Source organism: Bos indicus x Bos taurus, chromosome 6 (genome assembly GCF_003369695.1).
Source record: "Bos indicus x Bos taurus breed Angus x Brahman F1 hybrid chromosome 6, Bos_hybrid_MaternalHap_v2.0, whole genome shotgun sequence".
Taxonomy (NCBI): domain Eukaryota; kingdom Metazoa; phylum Chordata; class Mammalia; order Artiodactyla; family Bovidae; genus Bos; species Bos indicus x Bos taurus.
Window position 1 is genome coordinate 13,247,412 of NC_040081.1, and position 16,781 is coordinate 13,264,192.

Below are 16,781 nucleotides of genomic sequence, written 5' to 3' on the forward strand. Positions count from 1 at the left end.
CTAAGACAAAACTGTTTGAAAGATTTACTGCCTTTTTTGGGATCAGGAACTTAAAGGATTACTTTTCACTTCAGAGAATATTAGAAATTCATGACAAGAGCAAATAGGCGGATTATAATAGAAAATATATTTTATAACAGCTACTAGATATGTTTTCCTTCTAATATCCACCCCTCTCCGCCACTAAGTAGATGCCAAGAACCTCTCATTGCTTCCAAATAGAAGAGGTTATTGAGAAAAGGATGTATGCATGTATTTGAAACAGTATCTGTTAAAGAGATTTAAAATTTTTCCATTTTTTATTAAAGCATAAAACACATATAAAATAAATGCACAGACCATAAGTACACAGCTCAGTAATTACCACAGGGTGAAGACAGCCATGTAACCTCCACCCTTAAGAAACAGAGCATTACCATGGTTATTGGGGTTTATCAGTTTGTTTATTTCTTATTGGGATCTGTTGTAGTAGGTACTTTGGTTTGACTTTCTTCCATATTGCTAAGCCTATACTGTTTCCCCATCCTTTTAATATATTGTAATTCAGGGATACCATTATTTCTTAGTTTCATGAAAGGTAAGAGGTGTTTCTATTTCTCATTTCTTGGTTTTTTTTTTAAAGAGGAGAATTGAGAAGTACTCCATACTGAAAAAGAAATTTACGTCCATTTGTTTTATTTTTAAATATTTTCACATACATCAGTATGGTCATGTTTTATATCCCAAGTTTATAAAAAATGTTCTAAGGCAAAATGACTGGACTTACCAACAGAGATAAGAACTTTGAGAAGTGTGATAGATTGCTTGCACACAGCAGTATCTGAACTTTAGAAATTATCTTGTATTTCATAAAATCCCAAGATATTATAATTAACTGTAAGAAGCACCATTGTAATATATGATACTAAGAAATTAACACTAGTCAATTAACATTACACAGTGCTTTTTCACTGCCTTTTTAAAAAATGTGGTAAAAAACACATACTATAAAATTTACAATCTTCACCATTTTATGTGCACACTTTGGTAATGGGAAGTACATTAACAGTGCCGTGAAATAGATCTTCAGAACTTTGTTCACCTTCACTTGGATTTTTAATGTTATATTTAGTGAAAGACTCTTAGATTTATTTGAACATAGAGTTTTATTGTATATCACACTGCTTTGTTTTCTTGTCTTTCCATGAATATAATACTTTTTGTTTGATGCTAAACCCTAGTTTGATCTTCTTGAGGACATATAAACAATAGAACTACTTTAATATGTCTAATATTAATAATGCACAAATTCATATTTGTGATCATTATTTGACCAGTATGACTGTTTGCATATAGTTGCACTGCACAGGCAGAGATAACTATGTCACAGCTGTTGTCTGTGCTATAGAGATGTAGAAATGTCATTGTTTTTAAGGTGTATCCCCATCTCAAAGATGTTAAGAGATAAGAAATATGAGCCATAAGAATTGATGAAATATAATATATTCTACTTTCCCTGAATGGAATTGGCTTCATAACATCTCTTTGTTTTTCTGTGTCTCAAGTTATAAACTATATAGGTAAAGTTATGGATGTATACACACTTTTTTCTAAACTGATAAATGGATCTCTATTTTCTAGTTCCCAAACGAAGAAAACTTTACAAAAGGAGATACTAGCTTTACTATTGAAGACAATTTACAAGTGAGAGCTGAGTTTAATAAGGACTTGACTAAAAATGATTGTAAGTATATTATAAATAAAATATAATATTAAAAAGTTATTTGACGTTGAACAAACCAGTGTATAAATATTCATGCTTTTTCCCCCCCCGACAGCAATTTTAGATTTCCCTCCTAAAGATTCAGACCATTTATATAATTATTTGGATTATAATTTTAAATCAACAGAGAGGACTTCGTGGGAAAAAAATAAGGTATAATGTGAACAAAGTTGTTTTTCTTTTTGCTTTGTTTTTGTGGCCACACCCTGCAGCTTGTGGGATTTTGGTTCCATAATTAGACATGAACCTGGCCCTGATAGTAAAGCGTTGAGTCCTAACCACTGGACTGCCAGGGAATCCCCTAAACAGTTTTAATAGTTGTGAGTAAAAAAATTTGGTGAATCTTAGAAACAGCAAGTGAGATTGAAGAGCTGGGTGGGTTCAAGAATGTGAACGAAGGCCATAGTAGCTGGATTGTGGAAAGTCACAGGCAAAGCAGTAATCAAATGAAACTGGGAAAGTGAGCAGGACCAGATGCACAAAATCTTGCAGGTCAGATTAAGAGGTTTAATATTGGTCTACGTTCCATTGTGAAATTACTGAAGGGTTTCGGCAGAAAACTCATTACATTTACATTTTTAAAAGGTTTTGCTGGCTGCTGTGTGGAAGATGGATTTGATGGACACTGTGGTGGAAGCAAGGAAACCAGTTAAAATGAGCTGTAGATGACAGTGACTTGAAGAGACTGGCAGTGAAAGTATAGAGGAGTTGGTAATTAGATTTAAGATAAATTTTGGAGGCAGAAGCATGGATGTTGCTAGGTTGGATGTAGAGAGCAGAGTGAAGGAAGGGGAGGAGAAAGCCTCCTGGATTTCTGACTTAACAAAGTGGGCTGAAGTGGGCTTTACTGAGTGGAGTCAGCTGCAGATCTCTGTTAGTCTGCTAGGGCTGCTCTAATGGAGGATAAGTGACTTAAACAACAGAAATTTATTTTGTCACAGTTCTGGAGGGTAGAAGTCCAAGATCATGTTTCTGATGAGAACTCTCTTCCTGGCATACGAACGGCTACCTTCTCACTATGTCCTCATGTATACTTCCTTGGTATGTGCACATGGATAAAGAGAGTGCAAGAGAGTGAGAATTCTCTTCTTATAAGGACACTAATTCTGGTGGCTCAGGGTACCACTCTTACGGCCTCATTTAGCCTTTGTTACCTCTTAAAGGCCCCGTCTCCAAACACAGTCACACTGGGAGACGGGGAAGAAAACAATAATAAAAGGTGTTGCGTCGTACTGGGGACCCACTACGTGGCCTGTAAAACAAAACTCAGGATTGTCCTCCCTGAAGAATAAGAAAAGAAAGGTATTCACATACCAGTTCCCATCTGTCTTTGGCTGAAGGTTACTCCTGGTCATATTAACCACCTGGCACGTTTGGCCTGCTGTACCTGCTGTCCCAGCCACTGTCCTCAGACAGAAAGATGCAGATGCTTGAGATAGGAAGCCTAGGACAGGTAGGGGAGCAATTCTCCAATTGTAGATGACCTCAGAGATAGGCCAGGGAGACATGGCAGGATAGCAACAGCGTCTGCTACAGTGGTTAATGGTGGGAATCTTAGGAACTTTTCAGTGGGCTATGCTTCCTGCCATGCAGAGGAGTCTGGTCTACTGGGAGAGCACAGAAGCGGACTTTCAGAGAAAGAGACAGAGTTAGTGGCAGCAGAAGCCCTGATTCCAGCTGGTTTTGAGGCCCTGGCCCAGCTCTGTTCAATTCATACTAGATTTTTTTTTCATTGGAGGATAATTGCTTTACAATGTTGTGTCGGTTTCTGCCACATATCAAGATGAATCAGCCATAGGTATAGATATGTCCTCTCTCTCTTGAACCTCCCTGTCACCTCCCACTCCATCCCTCCCCTCTAGGTTATCACAGAGCACTGCAACCCATATTAGATTTTTAAGGTGATTAATTTCTAGAAGTAGCAACACAATTAAATCCCATTAGAAGGAGAATAACATAGAGAATGATATGACTGTTCAGATATGGAATATATTAAAGAAGAGTTTATTCCATTTAGAAGCAATATTTTGAAGTTTTAGATCAACTGTAGATATACCCTAGACCTAAGGACATAAAGAAAAAGCTGTTCAGGCCTTGGGTTTGCAGGAAGTGTTGTCTTCCCAGCTCCAGACATGAGATCTGCTTAAGCCTGTGTCCCTAAGACTGGAACCTGATCTTCACAACCAAATCCTCATAACTCATATCAATCCAAATCAGAATCTGACCCATTTCAAATAAATCCAACAGGTTTATGTTCTGTATTTCACTTTCCAATATCCTTGTTTATTTTAGTGCATTTATTCTGTCCTGCCCCTTTTGGAAGGAACTTTGCCCCCCTATAGCTCTACACAATGTGCTTGAAAGCATTGGTTTTTTTTTTAATTTTTTTATTTTTTTTGAAAGCATTGTTTTTATAATACAGTTACTAGAATTTGTTCAGACTATAGGGGAAAAATGCAATAAGAGGATTTTGGTCTGTAGTTTTGTCTCTTCTTTCTGGATAGGTGACGTCACCAGAACAGAAGATCTCAACATTAAGCCCTGTTTCTACTTTATCTTTTAACTCGAGAGATGATGACTTCATGCTAGAATTCTCTGAGGAGTCCCTGAAAGGGCAAACTTTACCTGGTAATGTTTACTTTCTCAGCGTAGATAATTGCTCCCGTATGGTTCTAATCTATCTGTCCATGTAAAATGAGATTTTTCATTTGAGAGATTGCTGCTGCTGCTAAGTCGCTTTAGTCGTATCCGACTCTGTGCGACCCCATAGACGGCAGCCCACCAGGCTCCCCTGTCCCTGGGATTCTCCAGGCAAGAACACTGGAGTGGGTTGCCATTTCCTTCTCCAATGCATGAAAGTGAAAAGTGAAAGTGAAGTCGCTCAGTCGTGTCCGACTCTTAGCGACCCCATGAACTGCAGCCCACCAGGCTCCTCCGTCCATGGGATTTTCCAGGCAAGAGTACTAGAGTGGCGTGCCATCACCTTCTCTGTGAGAGATTGCTACTAAACTAAAAATAATCTTGAAACCAGACTCAGTGTCTTATACCCTCACACCTTCCCACACTCTGCTTTGACTTTTTCTGTTGAGGATGGCTCCTACTTCCAAATCCAGTACTCCCTTCTAGCTCTCTGGTACCTTCTTTATCCTCTCATCTTCTCATCTCAGACCTCTACCATTGCCAACACTTCTCACAGCTGTAACTCCAGAGCCTGGCCCCTCTGTAGCCCCTCTCCCCCGACCGGGGAACAGGTTCATTGTGAATGTCAATCATGGTTGACCTTCTTATAACCTCTCAGCTTCCCCTCTTTTGCTTTGGGATCCTGGCATTATCAGGGAGCTCTTCAACTGCTGTGACCTCAACTGCATTCTCAGGCTTCTGTGTCTTCATTCGTTACACCTCTTCTTCCCTATGAGTAATTTCCTGCTTCTTGATAAGATAATACATTTATAGGATCTTTTCCACTAACTTCTGTTCCTTAATCTCATCAATGTATCTTCCCTTGATTCTGAAGTTAGGCTGAGTGACGAGTAAAGTTGTAGGTAATCTTTTGGTCGTGGGTGGATGATATAAAAATAAAAGCTTAAAGTGTCTGGAGAATTGGGTTGGAGAAGGTTTAGTGGGTGTGGGTGGTAGAGGAAGCAAGGTAGGAAAGAGTCAGTATGGGAAGGGTGAGCATCTGAGACAAGTGAAGCAACAGTGACAGATGGTCGACACAGTGCTGCCATGACTTACTATTTAATCAGGTGTTAACTTTTCTGTCAATGTCGCTTAATCAGTTTGTTAGGAGTACATCATAACACTTTACAAAAGAATGCCATTGACTTACCTGCTGTCCTGCTACCTTCCCAAGTGACAGCAGGGTTTATTTCCAATGAAACAGAAACTCTGTCAAGAAGGAACATTATTATAAAACAGGAAACCATAGCATTTTAGGTAAAAACTTTAAGCTGATATAGTTCTCATGCAGTATTACTATTTATTCAGCAAATATTACTGCTTTTAATATTTTCAGGAATATATTAACTACTAGTGATGCTGAAAGGAATTCTAAAACTCAGCCAAAATCTGCCATAACATGTGTTTAACACAGTTGAACTCTTATCACATAACAATGTATCAAAGTAAAGCTAAAAGTCTTCTTTACCCTGAAGGTCAACATATTAATCCATGAGTGTAATAAATATATGAGAGGTTATAACACATCAGTAAATAAACTTGAACTTCAGTCTCTGGAGAAGGAATATAAAATTGAGAAAAAAACCTAAGTTTGGTTTCTTGTCTTAACTCTGCCAATTGGTAGTTATGTTACCTCTAGGCCTTGGTGGGCAACCTCATCTGTAAAGTGAGAATGATGAATCCCTTCTTGGTTGTAAAGTACTTGAAAGGTTCAGTGTTATATAAATATAATGCAGTATTTGGTGGGGTAGGTGTGGTGGTGGTGAGTGGAAATTATTAGCTAAGAAAGAAAAGAAAAAGAGAAGGATTTCAAGTTTATCAACCTTAAAAAAGTTTCAGAGTCTAAAATTAAATTTGAAATCTTTATTTTTTTGAGACTAAAAAATTAAAATTTTTTAAAAGGAAATGTGATTTTCTTTTTCTGGCACGAGGCATGTTGCTACTTTTTGCTTTTTTGTATGAATACCCACCGTTTTCTAAAGATTGAGTGATATCTGTAATACATTTTTAATCAGCTCTCTCTTTTTCAGTAATGAAAAAATCAAGTTCTCTGGAGAATAAGAACCTTCAGAGGCTTTCCTTTGAAGTAAGTAGAACCCGAGCTCCACTTGTTGCTTTGCCGCCTGCCAGTGGGCCACCTGACTCAGATTCTTGTTCACGTATGACGGACCGTGACAGGCAGAAGGCTTCTGGTCCTCCCATATTCAGCCTGCGTGAAGAGTCAGCAGTTCCTTCTTTCAGCTTTGGGCCCAAGGACCAAAGCGAAGCTTCTTTCTCTAACGAATCTAGGGAAGTGACTCCAAGTGAGGTTTCCCTTCTTGATAATACATCTACTCAAAGCAAGTGGCTGAAATATCAAAATACACGCCAGTGCAACTTGACTACTCCAGACAGAGTTGATGAGAAAGTAACAGACGGCTTCTTTGCTAAGGCTGTTTCTGGGATGCGTTTTAGTAACACAGGTGAAAGAGAGAATGATGCTGTGAATGAAAGTTCTTTAGATTCTGTGTATTTACAAATGATGAAACACATGCTTCAACAGCAGCAGCAGGATTTTAGCAGTCAAGATTCGGTTTGCAGAAAGAAGGCATTTTCTTTGAATATAAACGAGGCTTCTAAGACTGAGGAAGTTCAGAATATGTTAGGAGAGTATGCCTGCTACAACTGCAGTGTAACAGGAGATTTACAGGTGAGGAAATGTCCCAGTGTTTTCTTGGTGCATCTTTTCCAGTACTTATCTGAATTTCAGCAAAAGAATTACCAAAGTCATACAGGTGAAATGATTTTAGTCTTGAAGCCAGTGGCTTTGGGATTTTTCTTTTTTTTTTTTTTAAGAGTTTTCCAGAACTTTTGCTACAGTCACATTTTTTTAAAAAATTCTTTTTATTTATTTACTGAATTTATTTGGCTGCACCAGGTCTTAGATGTGGCCTATGGGATCTTAGTTCCCCAATCAGGAATCACACCCAGGGTCCCTGCATTGGGAGCATGGAGTCTTAGCCACTGGACCACCAGGAAAGTCCCAGTCACATCTTTGACTTAAGACCTTTCTAGAGGTTGTAAACACTAAATTACGTATTTGAAAGTGTCTGGTGCAGTATCTGGACATAAAAGGTACTTAAATTATAGTTCTGTTTCCACCATCACTTCCACTACTACTACTACTATTGTTTTCATTTTTATAATCAGCTCAGTTTTGATTATTTTCATTTCACTATGAGCTCAGTTTTGCTGACCAGATCATTATTAGGGTAAAGGTACATCCTACTTACATTGGTTATGAACAATTCTTACTGTAATTGTGACCAGAAGTAGAGATACATAATGATTCACTCACATCAGTTAAATTTTTCCTACAAAAAATTTAAAAACATATTAAGGGGCCGACAAGAAAAGTTAGTCTTATTTATCATTAAAAGTGCCATGTCATAGCCTTTCCTGCTATACTCAATTTCCCGTTTAAAATTAGAAAATGATTTCATGCATTCTGGAAATCAAAAGAAAAATTTAATATTATCTATATAATTTGCTTATTAGTAAACAGTATTTTTCTGGAATTATTGTAATAACTTGAATTATTGCATTTCAGGAGGTAAAAGACTCTGAGCTATGCTTCCCAAGTGGGCAGAAAGTAAAATCTGCATGTCTTCCCCAAAGGCAGATTCACATACCAGCTGTTTTTCAGTCTCCTGCGCATTATAAGCAGGTTTTTACATCTTGTCTCACAGGTATGAGACAAGATTTTTTTTTATTTTATTATGATTGATTGCTGCTTAATGTCAATAGTATAACTGTGAGAAAGTGTAGCATCTTATATTATGAATTTTTATATTAAATTTCTACTTGACATTTGCTATTTTCTGTATATTTAATCCAGGTTTTGACAGTAACTTATATTTTAATTTCAGATCAAAATTGAGTTTAAGAGTGGGAAATGACAGCATTATCTTGTTCAATATGTAGTGTAAACATTTTTTTAAAACTAAAAGTGTTACAGGTAGTTTTGATAAATCAAGTAGGAAATTTTAAGTATGGTGTATGATTAGTTTTGATTGTTTTTTTTATACAAGAGTAATACTCGTCTTTTTAAAAATGGATGTTAGTGTTATGTTACAGTTTACTCTGTCAAAGGCTATTTTCAGATTTAACTAATAGTACATATCTGATACAAAGGTGAAATTATTTTGTATTTAATTTTCATCTGTATGTATTTTTAAATTACCTTAACAATTTTTTTTGTAGAACATTTAAATATATTGCTATTTGGATTGGCACAAAGGTTGCACAAAGCTCTTTCAAAAGTTGACATATCATTTTACACATCATCAAATGGAGACAAACTGAAAAATGTAGAAAATAATGTGCCATCCTGCCATCATCAGCAGCCTGCAAAACTGGTCATGGTTAAAAAGGAAGGTCCAAATAAGGTATTTTTCCCTCTTCCCCGCCTTTTGTTAGACTTATTTGTTTATAAAAGTCTTGGTACCTGTTGCTTTACAAAAAGTTTAAAGTGTTAAGTCTTGACTAGGAGTCTTCTGCTTGAGGCATTAGTAACTAACATATAGTAAACACTCAGTACATTTTTCCTGAAAGTTGATCTGCATTCGAGGATACAAAAATATGAGTTAAGATCAGCTTTCAGATTGCTTGGGAACTTGCTGCATAGTAGCAGATGGAGAAAAAGATGTAAAAGGAAATTTTATATAATACTGGAATGTATAAAAATAGGAGGGATGCGCAAATTACAGGAAGGGCACTAAGAAGGGAATATGTCCCCACCTGAGGGCTTAGAGAATGCAGGGATGAGCCTGAAGAAAGTAGGGCTGAGACTGGCCTCTAGTACGAGTAACAAAGCTGATACGGCTGGAAGAGTAGAGAAGCACACTGACTTAATTCATATTGCTGATGACATTATTACGGAAGAAGTTAAGTTAGTGAAATGTGTGTAATGTTGATTGATGGTTTGTACTCGTAACTGTACTTTCACTCATAATACAGCTTTCCTCCACTGCTTGCATATTCCACTTTGTTAGTTGAGTATGTAAATTTGGATTTAAATTTAGTTGCAAAAGCAAGAATTCATAAGTAATATTGGAGGAGTCTCCAAGCAGCCTTTAGAAAAGTCTTGACAAACATGGTACTAAAACAGTAAAATAAATAAATAAATAAAAACATGATTTTTCTCACTAAGTTTCAATATCTTTGTCCCCTCAGGGTCGTCTCTTTTATACCTGTGATGGACCCAAAGCTGACCAATGTAAATTTTTTAAGTGGTTTGAAGAAATGACCCCAGGATATTTAACACAGGAAAAATCTCTACCTAGCATGGTTTTAAGTGATATAAAAAGTATTGGCTTCTACTTAAGAAGTCAAAAGATACCCCTCTATGAGGAATGCCAACTTTTCGTGAGGTATGTTTTATGATGCTAAGTAACTGCCTCTAATTGTATCAAAATAGCAACCTCACAGAATTATCACCAGTTTTCAAAGAGTTTGAGTTAGGAAAAATATCTAAAAGATACCTCAGTTTTTATAACTGTAAAATGGGAATAATTCTCTAAAGCTGTTTATGGTCCTCTCTAAATATTGAGCAGATATTTGGGGTGGCTCAGTGGTAAAGAATCTGCCTGCAAATGCAGGAGATGCAGGACATTCCTGATCGCTGTGTCAGGAAGATCCCCTGGAGAAAGAAATGGTAACCCACTCCAGTATTCTTACCTGGAAAATCCCATAGACAGAGGAGCCTGGTGGGTTACAGTCCATAGGGTCGCAAAGAGTCAGACACCACTTAGCAACTAAACCACATTAAACAAGCATTGAACAGTGTCAGCAATATGAAGATTACTGGCAGGAATGCCATTTTTCTAACCACTTTTACATTAATCATAATCCTAAGGAAAACTCTGTGGAACAAATCCCAAGAACAATTTTTATCAGTGCAGGATAATACATCGGAGAAGGCAATGGCACCCCACTCCAGTACTCTTGCCTGGAAAATCCCATGGATGGAGGAGCCTTGTAGGCTGCAGTCCATGGGGTCTCGAAGAGTCAGACATGACTGAGCGACTTCACTTTCACTTTTCATTTCCTGCATTGGAGAAGGAAATGGCAACCCACTCCAGTGTTCTTGCCTGGAGAATCCCAGGGATAGGGGAGCCTGGTGGCTGCCGTCTATGGGGTCACACAGAGTCGGACACGACTGAAGCGACTTAGCAGCAGCAGATAATACATAGTGATCATTCACAAACCTCAACTACATAGTTTATAGTATCATAGAATGCTACTTTTTGGAAACAGTCATTATAAAAGTTGAATTACCCAAAATGAAATAATGAGCATTTGGATGATAATTTAATAATAACTTGTATTATTATATACAATATATATATTGTATATGTCAGGTATATGTCAGGTACTTGTATATGTATATATGTATATATATATGTATGTATATATATGTATATATATATGTATATATGTATATGTATATATATATATATGTCAGGTGCTTGTATATGTCAGGTACTCTTCTAAACACTCTGAAATATTATTTCATTTAATTGTCATAATTTATAAGCTATGGAAATATAGTCTATTACTCCATTTTACAGTTATAGAAACTGAAGTAGTCTATCTTTTAGATACTATTCCTATCTGTCTCTTTTAAAAGTAATGATGTTTCTGTGAGGCTTGTCTTTGACACAATATATTTTTATTGTGTATATATACGAGATCCAACCAGTCCATCCTAAAGGAGATCAGTCCTGGGTGCTCTTTGGAAGGAATGATGCTAAAGCTGAAACTCCAGTACTTTGGCCACCTCATGTGCAGAGTTGACTTATTGGAAAAGACTATGATGCTGAGAGGGATTGGGGGCAGGAAGAGAAGGGGACGACAGAGGATGAGATGGCTGGATGGCATCACTGACTCGATGGACGTGAGTTTGAGTGAACTCTGGGAGTTGGTGATGGACAGGGAGGCCTGGCGTGCTGCAATTCATGGGGTCGAAAAGATTCGGACAAGACGGAGCAACTGAACTGAACTGAACTGACATATGTGTATGAAAGTGGGTTTCCCAGGTGGCTCAGGGGTAAAGAACTCACCTGCCAATGCATGAGTAGAAAGAGACGCGGGTTTGATCCCTTGGTCAGGAAGATCCCCTGGAGAAGAAAACGGCAACCCACTCCAGTATTTTTGCCTGGGAATCTCATGGACAGAGGAGGCTGTTTGGCTACAGTCCAGTTCAGTTCAGTCGCTCAGTCATGTTGGACTCTGCGACCCCATGGACTGCAGCACACCAGGCTTCCCTGTCCATTACCAACTCCCAGAGCTTGCTCAAACTCATGTCCATCAAGTTGGTGATGCCATCCAACCATCTCATCCTCTGTTGTCTCCTTCTCCTCCTGCTTTCAATCTTTCCCAGCATCACAGTCTTTTCAAATGAGTCGGTTCTTCGCATCAGGTGGCCAAAGAATTGGAATCTCAGCTTCAGTATCAGTCCTTCCAATGAATATTCAGGACTGATTTCCTTTAGGATGTACTGGTTTGATCTCCTTGCAGTCCAAGGGACTCTCAAGAGTCTTCTCCAACACCACAGTTCAAAAGCATCAATTCTTTGGTGCTCAGCTTTCTTTATAGTCCAACTCTCATATCCATACATGAATACTGGAAAAACCATAGCTTTGACTAGACAGACCTTTGTTGGCAAATTAATATCTCTGCTTTTTAATATGCTGTCTAGGTTGGTCACAGATTTTCTTTAAAGGAACAAGCATCTTTTAATTTCCTGGCTGCAGTCACCATCTGCAGTGATTTTGGAGCCCAAGGAAATAAAGTCTGCCACTGTTTCCATTGTTTCCCCATCTATTTGCCATGAAGTGATGGGACTGTATGCCATGATCTTCATTTTCTGAGTGTTGAGTTTTAAGCCAGCTTTTAAACTCTCCTCTTTCACTTTCATCAAGAGGCTCTTTAGTTCTTCGCTTTCTGCTATAAGGGTGGTGTCATCTGCATGTCTGGGGTTATTGATATTTCTCCCAGCAATCTTAATTCCAGCTTGTGCTTCATCCAGCCCAGCATTTCTCACAATGCACTCTGCATATAAGTTAAATAAGCAGGGTGACAATATACAACCTTGACGTACTCCTTTCCAGATTTGGAACCAGTCTGCTATTCCATGTCCAGTTCTAACTGTTGCTTCTTGACCTGCATACAGATTTCTCAGGAGGAAGATAAGGTCATCTGGTATTCCCATCTCTTTAAGAATCTTCCACAGTTTATTGTGATCCACACAGTCAAAGGCTTTGGCATAGTCAATAAAGCAGAAGTAGATGTTTTTCTGGAACTCTCTTGCTTTTTTGATGATCCAGTGGATATTGTCTATTTGATCTCTGGTTCCTCTACCTTTTCTAAATCCAGCTTGAACATCTGGAATTACACGGTTGAAGTCCATGGGGGCTACAGTCCATGGGGTCACAAGAGAGTTGGACATGACTTAGTGACTAATCAGAACAACAATATATAAAAGCATATAAACATACACACTCTTTGGTTCTTTCCTTTTCATACTCTGTTTTAAAGAAAAATTTTAAAAAACATTTGTACTTTCAAACTTCCAGTTGCAAAATAAATAAGTCCTGCAGATGTATACAGTATGGTGACTGTGGTTAATATTATTTTACTGTATATTTGAAAGTTGATAAGAGTAAGAGTTCTCATTACAATAAAAAAATTTTATTAAAAAAATTTTATACATGCAATGAGTTCTTTAGTGCTTTTTAAAAAAATTCAATATATTTATTTATTTGGTATGCCTTGCAGCATGTGGGATCTTAGTTCCCCAGCCAGGGATCAAACCCAGGTCCTCTGCAGTGAATGCTTGTCATCCTAATCAATGGGCCACCAGGGAATTCCCCTTAATTTATTTAAAAATAAACAAAAACACTTCATTTTTTTTTCACAAGAAAAAAACTTTGTGACTGTGTGGTGATGGTTGTTAACTTACTATGGTGATAATTTCATAGTATACACATAAATCATGATGTTGTACACCTGGAATAATATAGTATATGTTAATTATCTCAAGAAAAACTTCATACTTTAATATTCAAATTCAGGTTTGTCTCTTACTCATTTTGCAGGAAAGGATTTGATTTTCAAAGAAAACGGTATGGTAAACTAAAGAAGTTTACTACTGTAGATCCTGAATTTTATAATGAACCTAAGAGCAAACTTTATCTTAAACTGAGTCGGAAAGAAAGTTCATCTGCTTACAGCAAAGGTGGGTTGATATGATGATGCTGTGACTGAGTCTAGCCTTGTGTCTTAGTTTTATGTGTGGTGTGCTGTGTGCTCAGGTTGCTCAGTCGTGTCTGACTGTTTTATGACCCCATGGACTGTAGCCTGCCAGGCTCCTCTGTCCATTGAATTTTCCAGGCAAGAACACTGGAGTGGGTTGCCATTTCCTCCTCCAGGGGATCTTGGAGGAGGGGATCGAACCTGAGTCTCCTGTGTCTCCTCTGTTGGCAGACAGATTCTTTACCACTGAGCCACCTGGAGGCCCCATCTCAGTTACATACAGCTCTGTATGTAAATTCTTTGTATTAAAGAGATTTTTAAAAGTACAGTTGCACAGTATATATCGTGAATTATTGTGTAATGAATTAAACCATTTCTTTTGAAAATAGCATATTTTATTCTCCCCCTCACCCCTAGAAAATATATTTAAAATTTTATTTTTTAAAAAACCTTATTATAGGCTGCCAAAAACTGTTTAATTTTGTTTAAAAAGTCACATGAGCTCTTGGCATTGTATGAACTGAATTTAATATCAAAAATAAGCTGAAAATGTAGAGTTTTTTGATACTTCTGTCACTGCTGCACAATATGACAACACTGGACCCCAGCTTTTGTATATTTGGCGATAAAATTCTTAGTAAATTATTTTTCTAAGGACCTTATGTACACTAATTTGGGTTAATTATTATGTTGGTTTCATGACCTACTCTTGTGATTTATCCTCACCTAGCTTGCTTTAGTTATTTGATTAGTTATTTTAAATGATAAAAGTGAATCAACAAAGCAAAGCTAAATCTAGTACCAATTATAGCTACCTATAGTTCATACAGAGAAACCCCACTAACTTACCTAGTTGTTTCTCCTAAGGCAGTTAGCATTGCATCCCTGTGTTCATCAACATCTTGCTTTCCTTTGTATATGTTTATACAAATGAATTCCTTAGAAAGCATATTTTAAGTTTAAAGGTTTTTAAAATGTTACTCAAGTGATATAGTTCTGTAAGTAATCTTATAGAATTTATCTTTTTTACTTACTAGTATAATATATTGCTGCAGTATATAGATATTATTGATGTTGATCTAAAATCTAGTCTAGATCACTTGTGTATATAGTATTTTATTTTGTGACGGTGCCACAGTTCATTCATTCATTCTTCCATCGATGATCATTTGGTTTCTAAGTTTTGCTGTTGTGAACAGTGTGCCATAAATATTCTTATGCTATCCTGTAGATGTGCAAGAGTTTCCTTTAGATATAATCCTAGGAATGAAAATGCTGTTACAGGAAATGAAAATGCCACACAAACCTGTAGGCTCTAGTGCCCAACTGATTTCTAAAGCGGTTACATCAATTTACGCTCCTATCTGGTGGCTCAGCAGACTCAAATGAGCATAAAATGATGTCATTGTGGTTTTAGTTTACATTTCTCTGCTTGCCAGTGATGTTGAATAGCTCTTCATGTGTTTATTAGTTACATATTTCTTCTTACCCATTTTATTATTGTGTTGTTTATAATCTTACAGTTCTTATATATTTTTCATGTAATCTTTTGTTGATATATAAATATATATATAGTGACTAACTTCTTTCATGTATAAAACAGTAATAATAATACTACCTATCTGACATTTAAAATGTCTGCTGACCCAGAACGTGACATAGGTTATTGTGTTTTACTTAAAAAACAAAATTCCCATACATACATGACCTGCTGATGGACTCTGATCTATTTACCTATCCTAGGTTCTTAGCAGTTATGTGGGTTGCTGCCCCATTTCTCATGCTCAAAGCCCTCTCTGTAGCCTTAGTTTTTTCCCCAGAGTTTAACCTCAGGATGGATTCTGGAGTCAACTGCTCCAAGAGTGATAGGATTATTCCATCATCTATTAAATAATGTCCCAGTTGGCCTTCTGTACCCGTAATTCCTTGATTGGTAAGCTTGGAGTTAACCTAGCAATCTGTTGGGGGAAATTCTTTGTGTGTGTGTTTTCAGAATTCCTTTCTATCTGTGCAGGATTAGTGGTTTCCCAGCTTTGTAAGATTTTATCATCCTTTTTGTCCCGTTCCCTTTGTGACTTCCTAAAGCATCTCTGAAATAAGTCTGGCTTTCCCTGCCCCACTGCTGGCTGTTTGCCAGTACTGTACTGGATTTGGATTTCATATTTCTTCTGTCATTTCAATAGGATTTAGGGAGAAAGAGGTTTTTTTCTGTCAACTACTTTGAATTGGAGATCTTTTAAAAAATTGTCAATATTAAATAAAAATGTATTTGCAAATAGGAAATTGCTTAAGTATATGTTACCTCAATTGGCAGATATTTTTAAATAAATTAGGTATAAATTATACTATAGGTCAGCTTTTCCTCAGTTTCCTAAACATATTTCCTTAAAAAAAATAGTTCTGTGGGGGTATTGAATGTGAGTTAATATAAAAATTTTAAAAATTGGTTCCACATTAAACAAATAACCTTAATTCAAGATTTTTCAGTTTTAATATGTGATTTACATTGGACTTACAAAGTAGGAACGTAGTTTTCTTTAAACAGTAATTTTCCCCTTCATATTTATAGTGATTAAGTTATAAAAGAGTGAGTGAAGTTGCTCAGTCGTGTCCTACTCTTTGCAACCCCATGGGCTGTAGCCTACCGCGCTCCTCCATCCATGGGATTTTCCAGGCAAGAGTACTGGTGGGGTGCCATGTCCTTCTCCAGAGGATCTTCCCGACCCAAGAATTGAATGTGGGTCTCCCGCATTGTAGGCAGATGCTTTACCATCTGAGCCACCAGGGAAATCACTAAGTTATAAAAGTATAGTAGCAAAGACAGCTATTACTATTATAAGTAAGTTTTAGAACAAATGCAGTTGACTCTTTGTAGGTGTAAATTCAAACTGATGGTAGAAATAATGCAGGGGCAGTCTGGAAAGTAGCCTACTAGCCATGAGTGCTCAGTGTGCTGTGGAGAAGAAAGGAGAACATTCATTAATCTGGAGCATCTCTTAACTGGAACTTGTATTCTGTGCACAGATTGCCAGATTTATCTGAG

At 37.1% G+C, this 16,781-nt stretch overlaps 1 protein-coding gene across 6 annotated transcripts in view; it reads left to right on the top strand.

Moving 5' to 3' along the window:
- Positions 1–16,781, top strand: part of ZGRF1 (zinc finger GRF-type containing 1) — a 55,829-nt gene that overhangs the window by 22,532 nt on the left and 16,516 nt on the right. For 5 of the 6 annotated variants that reach the window (XR_003511436.1, XM_027543807.1, XM_027543809.1 and 2 more), the window contains 8 exons: positions 1,621–1,723; positions 1,818–1,915; positions 4,267–4,390; positions 6,472–7,130; positions 8,031–8,169; positions 8,684–8,868; positions 9,656–9,852; positions 13,582–13,721. Coding sequence is in view for 5 of the 6 variants with exons in the window: in XM_027543807.1 (XP_027399608.1) it covers positions 1,621–1,723; positions 1,818–1,915; positions 4,267–4,390; positions 6,472–7,130; positions 8,031–8,169; positions 8,684–8,868; positions 9,656–9,852; positions 13,582–13,721 (1,645 nt within the window). In the remaining variant the exon portion in view is untranslated. The remainder of the gene's footprint in view (positions 1–1,620; positions 1,724–1,817; positions 1,916–4,266; positions 4,391–6,471; positions 7,131–8,030; positions 8,170–8,683; positions 8,869–9,655; positions 9,853–13,581; positions 13,722–16,781) is intronic. The other variant, XM_027543812.1, reaches the window with a different exon arrangement.